The sequence below is a fragment of the Aethalodelphis obliquidens genome, unplaced genomic scaffold, assembly GCF_003676395.1.
Source record: "Aethalodelphis obliquidens isolate GAN/ISIS:26980383/991018 unplaced genomic scaffold, ASM367639v1 scaffold52, whole genome shotgun sequence".
NCBI lineage: Eukaryota > Metazoa > Chordata > Mammalia > Artiodactyla > Delphinidae > Aethalodelphis > Aethalodelphis obliquidens.
The window spans coordinates 2,095,859-2,106,958 of record NW_020837996.1 but is presented as its reverse complement, the minus strand read 5'-3'; the positions used below and the strand labels follow the sequence as shown (position 1 = coordinate 2,106,958).

At 45.5% G+C, this 11,100-nt stretch overlaps 1 protein-coding gene across 5 annotated transcripts; it reads right to left on the bottom strand.

Moving 5' to 3' along the window:
• Window positions 1–660: 660 nt before the first annotated feature.
• On the bottom strand, window positions 661–11,020 carry BOD1 (biorientation of chromosomes in cell division 1). Of its 5 annotated transcripts, none has more exons than XM_027084268.1 (5): window positions 10,535–10,932; window positions 8,798–8,860; window positions 6,658–6,782; window positions 2,648–2,844; window positions 661–1,451 (listed from the first exon to the last, which is right to left on the bottom strand). In XM_027084268.1, the coding sequence occupies exons 1-4, from the start codon at window positions 10,769–10,771 to the stop codon at window positions 2,649–2,651; spliced, it is 621 nt and encodes a 206-aa protein (XP_026940069.1). In that variant the 5' UTR covers window positions 10,772–10,932; the 3' UTR covers window positions 661–1,451; window position 2,648. The 5 variants fall into 5 exon arrangements, with proteins under 5 accessions (XP_026940069.1, XP_026940071.1, XP_026940070.1 ...); XM_027084271.1 differs by lacking the exon at window positions 661–1,451 and adding an exon at window positions 5,032–5,116 and having other exon boundaries at window positions 2,731–2,844; window positions 10,535–10,960; XM_027084270.1 differs by lacking the exon at window positions 2,648–2,844 and having other exon boundaries at window positions 10,535–10,950.
• Window positions 11,021–11,100: the final 80 nt, after the last annotated feature.

The following is an 11,100-nucleotide window of genomic DNA, read 5'->3' as shown; positions in this document are numbered from 1 at the left end:
CTGAAAAGGACACCAACCTGTTTCAGCGGGAAGCAGAACACACTTCAGAGGTAACTGCCGCCTGCCCCAAACATGTGGTCAGCTTGCTTTAAAGTAAGGGCACATGTTGCCCAAACATCTTGCTAAATACGGAAGTGCAGTCCTAACTTACAGGTTTTGATGGTAAAGGTGGAAGTCTAAACAGGTTAAAGTCTGAGTAACAATATCCAGGAGTAGACTCAACTAAGAACGAAAGACATTTAGTTTGAAGTAATTTTTGATATCATCCAAGGCTTGGGATGCAATATGCCGAGTCATCACCTGGAACCTGTCAGAAACACTCTCGGGTCCTCCCAGAACTTCTGAATCAGAATATGCATTTTTTTCTTAAAATCCCCAGGTGACACTTCCGCAAACAAGTTTGGGAAACACTGACAGAGCACAGTACGCTCAACTAAAGACTGGCATCAGGAATAGTCTGGGGAAGAGAGGAACATCTTGCTCACTTCCAGCTACACCCACTAGCTGCAGGACGACACCCACTAGCTGCAGGACGACGGTAGTTCCAAGGCACGTCTACCAGTCCTTCACTGCCATTAAGTCGTGTTGAGCACAGGAATGGCATGCAGGCCGAGGACAAAGGTTACACTGCGCACCTGGGGTCTAAGAATTAGTCGAAACTTCAGAGTATCAAATGATTTAATTACAAAACTTAAGCCACTTATTAATTATTCACCTTCTAAAAAACACAAACATGAGAATAAAATAAACACACCCAAGACTCACTAGCCCTTGCAGGACAGGAAGCAGCCCTGGACAGAGAGCCTGCAAATGTTTTTCCTTATACCTAATTCTACATTTCCTCATGCATTCTAGGGTCCCATGTTTTGACACCTCTTACAGGGGAAAGGAAACGGAAGCTAAAGAGTCATGGCCAAGAGGGTCACAACAACCTTAAAGCTATTTGATGCTAACGGCTTGTACACTCTTATTTGAAACTCTGAGAAACAGTATCAAATAAGCATTGTCAAATACCTACTCCTGGCTAAGCTTTACTGTCATTCTTTGAAATTGCATCTTTGGGACTGGTTACGTGCCTTCATTGTAGCTGTTGCTTATCCCCAAGCACAAACCCTAAAATTCATACACAGTCTCTAAGTTCAAGTACAGAGGTTTGTTTCAGGACAACCCCAAGTTGATGTAGTGTTTCTTAATGTATCTGTAGTGTCTAGTGGGTGTCACCCCTTGGACAGGCTGGCCAGACGGCAGCACGATGTGGGGCCCACGTGGTCAACTCTCCTACTGGCCCATTTGCTCCCTACTTTATCTGGACACCGCCCCACAGTCAACGTTGAATTGTGAAATCAGTGATGACCTTGGCCTGTCTTCACTCTGAAGTTGTACTCTTATGTAACTGAATCCAGTTCTTCACCATTAATTCAATGGAGCTTCCAAAACGTGTCAGGCATATTCTAAAAAGAAAAGATAATCATATCAAAATGTTAGTCTTGTGTTATGTTTAATTTTATATCCCCAAAGGAATTAAACTAGAAAGACTTGAAATGAATGTTTTACTCTCCATAATGGAATTGAGGTGTTCTCCTAATATAGACAGGTACAAAGGGACAATTTCTCTCGAGTGCCCCATGTGAGCCTGATGTTCTCACTTTGTTCACTCACTGATGCTTATTTTATTTATCAAAAGTAACAGCCATCTTGAAGACTCTTACAAAGAGAACACGGAAGTAGCATGAGGGGATGAGGCACACCCTGATGGTTACCAACAATGGCTGAGTTGAGTCCGCCACTGCTTACTTGGTGATCACTGCTTACGTTTACTAATGTCTCCCAAGCTCTGCAAAAAGCATTGTTTTGTGTATCTAGAGCTGATTTTTAAAATTAAATTTCAAATGTAAAAAAAAAAAAAAGGAGTGCTCATAACAGAAGAATCCCACGGTAACTGACAGTGGTGAATTGAAATCCTTACTAAATACAAGGAAATCCAGCAGGGCTTAAAGCAGACTCTGAGCCCCATTTAGGATGCCACTTTAGAATGCATTGCTTGATTTTATATAAAAACTGTAAACCCAAGTTAACTCATGTCCAGGGGAGAGACTCATTTAAACAATTTCAGAACAACAAGACTTTCATGTGAATTTGCCTTGTGCACACCAATCATCCCAGATGGTTTCTAATGAAACATCTATTCACAACTTAAACGTTTAGCTCTGCTGGCACAGAAAATCATACTCACAGACACAGGAAAACATTACTAATTAGTTCTCAGTAAAAAATGACTCATAACAAAATGAAGTCCATTTGCAGTAAATACTTTTCTGAATAGACAAGAAACATGACCCTCAATAATGGCTTACCCCTTTTCTATCCATTTTCTATATCTATAAGCCAGAGGTGAATGTTCCTGGACAAAAGACGGGATACTGGGGCTTCCCTGATGGCGCAGTGGTTGAGAGTCCGCCTGCCGATGCAGGGGACACGGGTTCGTGCCCCGGTCCGGGAAGATCCCACATGCCGCGGAGCGGCTGGGCCCGTGAGCCATGGCCGCTGAGCCTGCACGTCCGGAGCCTGTGCTCCGCAACGGGAGAGGCCACAACAGTGAGAGGCCCACGTATCGCAAAAAAAAAAAAAAAAAGACGGGATACTGGACCTTAGGAAGCATCCTGGGATGGGGCTGGAGGGTCCTGGCTTTCAGGCTCTGGAGGGGGTGCTGGCACAGCTTCTTTTTTCTGGGCTGCCAGGAACTCATGAATTGCTCGTTCTATCTGTGGCCTGAAGATGTGGTTTAGTTTGGGATCCACCACCTGGGAAATAATTCTGTCCACTCCAGCTTCCAACATCCCTGACCTTGAGAAGACAAATAGATCATTCCATTATTTAGCCTCCAAATGCCATGAGAGAGCCCAATAAACGTCCACCTGGTGCAAAGTACCGCCCCTTGAGGGAGTCCTTTCACAGGGCGGTCCACTTACCACATAGGGTTCAAGCCATGATATCTCTAGAGGGCAATTCATGACCAGCAGCTATCATTATTCCTGATACACAATCTCATCCACTCCCACCTCAACCTTGTACAAGAGAACCAAACAACACTGTCCCAAAGACAAAGAGCAAGTAACAATATGGTAGGAAAGAACCGACGGCACGGGGAGAGTTGAAAACCTCAGTCTGTCAAAGCCAGTAAGCCTCCCACTTGACTCCATTTCCTTCAACATCTATCCTCTCACAAGTCAAAGCAGGAGAAGCAGCCTCCAGCAGCAACCTGGCTAGTAAGCCCTAAATCTTATATAACACAAATCAGTCAGGGCTGGGAACGTTTACAGCATCACCAGCAATTCAACAAGGCCTTCGGCTGTGGTTGTTACCTATGACACATACTAGGTAACTTGGAAGCAAACAAGTAAACAGACAAGAAACAGACTGGTTCTCAGTTCCTAAGGGGCTAAAATACATCCCTAATCCTTTCTGAAATAGAGCAAAAATTAGTCAAGATGTCTATATTCAAACACCAGGGGTGGGTAGTGAGGAAGATTATGGTCACAGGAAACAAATCTCATTTGAAGGGTTTGGAAAATAGTCCATGCAGGGTCAAACAGAATTGTTCTCCTCGAAGGATTAAAACAGTCAAATACCATCACAAGCATGGTGGACAGGTTTTACTTACTTTCCTTTAGACTTGAGTTCTTAGGCCATTCAAGTTTTTGCTTGGGTAAAAATAGGTCCTGCAGTAATGGGGCAAATGGTGTGTCAGGGTACAGCCAAGGAGAACTGGGTGAACACACACAGTGATAAGTGAGATGAAAAACAGGCCTTGAACTGGTTAGGCTGAGTAGTGAATAAAGTGCTTCCTAGATCCAGTGGGAACTGACAGCTTATCAACAGAAAGCCTAGATGTAAACAGACCACCATTAGAGTACAGGGGCACTTTGGGGCAGACCCCAATAGACAATGTGTGCCCTTAGAGATGAGCACCGTGGAACACAGAGAGGCCAGCAGCAGGCCAGTGGGTCAGTGGGGAAGCAAAGCCACCTCTCCTTAGGCACAAGCCAACGGCTGTCCACCTACACCACCCCGCTTCCCAGGTCAGATTCACAGGGGTCTTTACTGGAGGTGAAAGCCTGACCAAGGAAAACAAAGTACCAAGAGTGTAGCTCCCTTTCTTGGAGATTTTAAAAGTGTTCGGAGAAAACAGGATCTTGTCAGGAGCCTAAAACGGAAGATGAAATGAACAAATATGCAGTTAAAAGACTTATCAGTCATAATTAGGTTCAACAGTAGAGCCTGATTTCCTGTTAAGCCCTCCATGCTGCAGAACTGGGATACAGGTTCTGGGCCTGAAGAGCCAGGCCAGTCAGCCAATGCTGAGGGCTGCAGTGTTTCATCTACAGGGTTAAGTAGCAAATCTTCACTTTAAAACTTCATTAGAATTTGCCTCAAATTCAAAATGTTAGCAAGAATCACATAGAAGTGTCTCAGTACTACATCCAAATTCATGTTTTCAGGTTAAATACATTCTAGCTCAAATCAAAAAGGAGGAAATATTTACATAGGTGGTAAAACTATGAAAAAAAAGCAAGGAAAGAATGACCATCCAACTCAGAAGTATGGTAACCTTCTGAGAGGAGGAAGGTATATCAAGAAAGGAGGGAAGCAGGGCCGGGGTGTTTTGGAGGGTGCTGGTAAGTTCTATTTCTCAACCTGGGTGGTGACTACAGGGATGTTCTAATTACTTGTTAGACTGCATCTCTGTTCTAAGCACCTTTCTGTGTTACATTTCATATTAAAGGTATATAAAGAGAAGCGCCACATGCATACCTCAAGAATGACATCATTGTGTATTAGAAATTAACAGTAACGTTGACAGTTTTCATACCATTAATGGCACCCTTTCAAATATTTGGTGTTTAGATTTAGTTTCTTAATATGCTTGCCAATCTTTTAGAAAGCAGGGTTAAAAAAAAAGTTTCATCTGATTTGTTACTGCAGCTGTCAAATATGTTTTTTGTAAGGATTAGCAATAACACATATAGGGACCAGTGCCAGACATGAAATAGTTGCTCAGTAAGTGGAAGCTATCGTCCCCTTCTCTCTGAAGGATCCCTGTGCCACAGTCTGCTCCCTAGAGAAACAGAAAGGCAATGGGTGATAAATCCAGAATGACAAGGCACTGGGCATCTTTTGGTATCATGCTTCTTCCCTAACTCTGAGAGCTTTTGTAAATTTTAGTTTCGTTTAAAAAGATTCAGATTTCATCAGCCATACAGCCATACTGCAAGTGCCAGCTTGTTAATAAGCATCCCTTTCTATTTTACAAAACTTATTTTGAAATTATATATCCATAGAAAGTTGCAAGGAATTACATAGGGAGGTCCACGCACTCCTTTACCCAGCCACCCCGAATGCTTGTACTGTGCACAACTGCAGTACAACATCAAAGCCAGGAACACAGGAAAAAGGAAAAATTCTGTAACTATATGTGGTGATGGATGTTAACTAGACTTACTGTGGTGATCATTTCAAAATATATACAAATATTGAATCTTTATGTTTGAAACTAATTATACCTGAAACCAATATGCTGTATGTCAATTATACCTCCAAAAACAAAGGGGGTGGGCGCAAAAACCCAGAAAACCAGCACGGGTACTCTCCTGACCTCGGTTACATCTCAGTTACAGTTGCACTCATGCGCGTCGGCGTGGGTAGCTCTGCACAACTTTATCATGAGGACCTTCATGTAACCACCACCACAATTAACATACTCACCTGTACCCCACCCCCTTCATGCTACTCCTTTCTAGCCACACTCACCCCCCGACCCTGACCCTAAGCCCTAGCAGTCACTAATCTATTCTCCATCCCTATAATTATATGTTAGTTCACGAATGTTACAGAAATGGAATTGTGCAGCACTATCTTTTTGATACCGGGTTTTTTTCACTCGGCACAATTCCCTGATCCTTCTGTTTTTAAAGGGGAAGGCTTCACAAGCTTTTAGATATTCCAGGAGAGACAGTGGATCAAGAAAACCTGAACATAAGTGCTGATATGAAGAGCAAAAAAAGGATTCTGAATGGATTAGAAAAAGCTTATCTTAGGACACTGGATTTCCTGAGCCACCACCACTTTTGTGCCAGTGACACTGAGAAGTCACTTGGATGAGCGATCAGTAGCACCTCATTAACTAAGGTTCAGTTTGCTGCTGTGAAGAATATACCTTAATAAGACTCCATGCCTTCCTGAAAGCTGCCATTACACTTTAGAGGGGCCGTGTGGATTCAGAAAATTTGTATAACCCACACTGACTTGTGAGAAGATCCAGCTGCTCTTGCCTAAGACCCAAACATTGATATATCGGTATGAACTCCAGCGTATGTTCACATTACACTGAAAACTTCAAGAGTATGAAATATGTCTTACAATTTGGAATATCTTTCCTGGTAGAGGTGTGCATGGGAGGCCTATGTGGGTAGCAAGAATTTCAATTGAGTTCTTTGCTTACTTGAACCTTAATTTTAATAGGGGCGGGGTCTGCTGTAACTTGTATGTCACATTTGCTGGAAAGTACCATGCACCTTGACCAAATAGTGCCTTGCATTGGCCTTCTTGCGAGTCACGCTTGTGATAACTGCCTTTTCGCTCTCAATTCTGCTTACTTACTGAACCACACTCTGCCTCAGACCATTTCGCAATTGGTTTTTGTTCATCGTAGGATTCCACTCCTGCTTGTCCAGATGTGTTGACACAAAATTATCCACTTTCTGCCTCAGGTTTTGGTAAGCTGGCTAAAATATTAAAAAGAAGGGGCAAGGTCAGAAGTTACACGCACCAAAGTTTTGGAAATTAGTCATTCAGAACACTGCTTTTCATAGAAATGCAGAATTTCAGGTCCTTAAATACATTCCCATCGTGTCCATGAAGATCATCACGCAGCATGGCAGAGCATGGATTAATGACCAACATGTGTGCCTGCTACAATGCCAGATGCTTTATTACCCCACTTACTTTTCAAATAACTCTACGGGGGAGGTCCTGTTGGCCCTCTCCTGCTCTCATGTTAGAGGATACAGGCTTAGAAAAAGTAAACAACTTGCCTACAAGGCTAAAATGTGGCAAAGCCAAGGTTAGACCCAGGCCGTTTCCAAATCAAAGGAAATGGGTTCTAGTCCAGCTCCATTGCTTACTAGCTCTCTGACTTTCGACAGGTCAGCCAACCTGAGTCTCAGTTATTTCCGTCTGTAAAACAAGTATTACTGCCCTGCTTACCTCACAGGGTCTTCTTGGCCACAAGCAAGGCCTCGGGAAAGTTCTCCGCATAAAATGAAGGCCCACCCAACCCTCAGCATGACTCATGAATGCAGACTGAAGTCAACGCCTAAGGAACACTGGGAAAGGCTGAAGGGAAGCAAAACTTAAGTCCCAAAAGGAGCCTGAGAGGCACTTGTTGGTCTCAAATGTTCTAGACCCAACTAGGATCAGAACAAAATCAGAAAGGAACCTGATGAACACAAGGAATCCATGTGAACATAAGGAATGCATGTTCTAAGCCTCCAAGACCTTCTGGCACCACTAGCTGTTCTTCTCCAAACCAGGTGTAGCAGTGTGCATTGCTGTTCACACTTCATTCCTCTCTCCTCCCACTGTGGGCAGAGAATACTTCCCTACCCCAGTGACACTGCGTTTAGCAGTGTGATCTGCTCTGGCCAACAGAGTGTTAGTGACAAGAGGTCCTAAATGTGGCTGTGCCACCTGGCTTGGCTCTTGTACTCTGGTGACCTTTGATGAGGGTAGTCCTCTGCAGCCCCTGTCCATCTGGCCTGGGACCTAGGATGAGCACATGTGCAGCAGACCTACCCCAACCCACAGCTTGGACCCAAGCCCAGGCCACCTACAGCTGAGCACCAAGCCTGTCTAGATCAGAGGAACTTTAGCTGACTTGTAGCCCCATCAGCATGAGAACAAATGTTTGTTATAAGTCACTGGGATTTGGTTTATCATGTAGCGTTATTGTGACAAAAGTTTGCTAACAGTCAGGTCAATGAAACTGACAAAGGAATCGATTGGCCTCAACTCCATGAATGGGCTCTTCCCAAAGGCCGTGACTCACAGGCATAAAGACTCTCCACCAGACCTGGAGAGAGTAAGGCAGGGAGACGGGTGAGGACTAAAATTCAGATACCCCTGTACCGTCTGCCTAGCAACTCCTGTTTCCTGGCAACCATCTTCCCCTCTTCATTACCCACTACTGTGGGGAGGGCAGTGGGTGCCATGTTCTCCTGGCTACAGGGGTAGGTGCCTCCCCATGCTGAGACGATGCAGACACTTCCTGGGATTTTTTGAACTGGAGCTGTTTCTAGAGGAAGAAGCTGTAAGATGTAACCAATAGATACTAGTAACCAGATGGATGACTCTGCTCTGCAGTGACAGTTAAGAGAGTTATGAAGAAGAGGCATGAAAGACAGCCCTAGTGGAGCATCCCTGGTTCCAAATGCATCCCTACCCTTCTGGCAGTTTATCCATTCTAGCTTTCCTTAGATCCCATGAGCCAACAGAGCCTCCCCTTGGCTTACAGGAGTTAGAATTAGATTTGTAGCTTTTAACCATTAATTCTGATACTATACCTTCTACGATTCAAAATAACTCACCCAGTTTTAGATAGAAACGGTTCACAGGAAAAAGGACAAAGGACAGTTAATGTCACCACCAAACCTTAAGAGACCCTGACAATACAGAATAATCCCTTCAGTTCATGAAGTGAAAGGACCTAATGTGCCTGCCACTGACATTTTATTATACTTACTATCACTATCTCCGTCTCTTCTTCACCTATCAGTTTGTTCTGTTTGTTTATATTTTGGATGCACTGCAAAGTAAATTACAAACACCATCAGTACACTTTTTATGTTTGTAGTCTGGGGTGGAGCCTGACAATAAACGTGACAAGTTGTCAGGTGATGCTGATGACCCAGGGGCCACACTTTGAGAACCATGGGACTAAAGCGATAAAGGATGTGTCTAAAACACACTATCTTCAAGAATTAAGACAGGGCTTCCCTGGTGGCCCAGTAGTTGAGAGTCGCCTGCTGATGCAGGGGACGCGGGTTTGTGCCCCGGTCCGGGAGGATCCCGCATGCCGCGGAGCGGCTGGGCCCGTGAGCCATGGCCGCTGAGCCTGCGCGTCCGGAGACTGTGCTCCGCAACGGAAGAGGCCACGGCAGTGAGAGGCCTGCGTACCGCAAAAAAAAAAAAAAAAAAAGAATTAAGACAACCAGGTGACTACCAGAAAGAACATCTAAGGAGATGTTAAGTGGTGAAGGCTCCAATTCCCTCTCCCCCAACAGATTCTCAATACCGATTTAAAGAAATGTATACTACATTGATTAAGCCACACAAAACCCAGTGAGACAAATGAAACATGAGGGGAGAACTTGCAATGGGAAGTTGAGAACACCCAGTACTGGAAAAGGTGAAAGCTCTGTCAATATGTACCTGGGAACCTTAAATAAGGAAAAGTAAACACCCCATTTCAAGGATAGCACTTCTCCTTGAGTTTTTAATCTTGGAGAATAACAGCATACACCACTTACTATTTATACTATCTGGTCTACGTTTCAGTTTTCTACCCTAGAATACAATCTTTGAGGACTGGGTAGTGACTTGCTCGTTCCTGTATCCACAAGCCCCACCAATAAATGTTTAATGGGTACATGGACAAGGTCTTTCCCTATTTTGAAGGCCTAGTTTTAAGCTCACAATCTTGCTGTGAGGTACGCAAAAGATTTCCATGATAGGCTCAGAGGGGAGAAATCACTTCCCTCTAGCAGCCCATTCAGGAACAGAGCCTCCTAAGTCTTGTTGGAGAAGCTTCTGAGAAGGGAGTAAACGAACATTCCAGCAACTGCTGTTTGTCTGACACTTAACACACGTGACTTCACTGAATACAAATGAACCTTGGCAAGTAGGTAAAGTGAAACAGCATTGTACTATCTGTTGACTTGGTTCACCTATGGCATTAGGATCTAAGATAGGCACCAAATCCCTTTCAGTCAATGATGGAGAACAAAATAGGGTGCTGGTTCTACAACAATGTACCTTAATTAACTGTGCATGCAAGTCTGCAAATCACTAAGCTAGAGAAAAGGAATAGTTATTATAGGCTGATGATTGTGCATTCAAACCATTCACGCTTACTTACCTGGTTTCCTCCACTGTTTTTAACATACTGAGATTTGTTACTGAGGGCTTTAAAGCAGTCCCATCTTGGGAAAGACAGGAGATAGGCAGGCTGTGAAACCGGTGTTGGATCCCCAAGTTGAGAGATGCGACTGGGCTAAGTCGCACAGAATAGTGATGGGGCTGGGAGCCGAACCCACGTGGGCATCCCTCAGAAAGCTTCCTATACTGCCCTAAGCGGTCTCCTCGCTGCTGAGATTTTTAAGGTGTCTTTTGTTTTTCTCTCTCCTTTGGAAATGCGAAATGCAACCCTGGCAGCCTCATGCCCAGCCCGGCCCGCCTGAGCCCAGGCGGCCTAATCTACCTTGGTGTCCACGTCGGCCAGGCAGTCCCGGCGGAAGCTGTCAAACAGCCCCCGGCTCTTGAGCTGCTCCACGATGAGCGCGATGAGCTGCGGGTCGCCGGGAGGCAGTGAGGCCGGGTTGATGGGGCCGCCGCTCCCACCGGCTCCCGTCGCGCCTGTCGATGCCCCCGCCGAGGCTTGGCCGGCGCCGCCGCCGCCCACCGCGCCGGTGCCCCCTCCGCCCCCACCGTCCGCCATGGCTGCGCCCCGGGCCCGCGAAGGAGACTGAATACGGATTCCTCTCAAGGACAGAGGGCCTGGGTCGTGTAGAGGTGGCCGAGGGGCCGGAGAAGGAGGAGGCGGCGGCGGGGGAGGAGGAAAGGGTGGCGGCGAGCACGGCGGCAACGGCAGCTTCTGAGGCAGCAGAGGTGGCGGTAGAGGCGGCAGAAACCGCCCACCCCATCCATGGCGCTCTCCGGGTGACGACACCGCCGACCTCTGCATTGTGGGGCAGGAGGTTTTCCGGCAGTCATCTCCGGCTTTCTTATAGGCAGAGGTCTGGCCGACGAAAACTACATCTCCCGGCA

Excerpts from the sequence above, each read along its gene's own strand:
- BOD1 (XM_027084268.1), bottom strand. The coding sequence starts at position 10,771 with ATGGCGGACGGTGGGGGCGGAGGGGGCACCGGCGCGGTGGGCGGCGGC. Across the intron at positions 8,861-10,534 it reads TGGCCGACGTGGACACCAAG|TGCATCCAAAATATAAACAA; the intron begins GTAGATTAGGCC and ends TTTACTTTGCAG. Across the intron at positions 2,845-6,657 it reads CTGAGGCAGAGTGTGGTTCA|GTCAGGGATGTTGGAAGCTG; the intron begins GTAAGTAAGCAG and ends TGTCTTCTCAAG.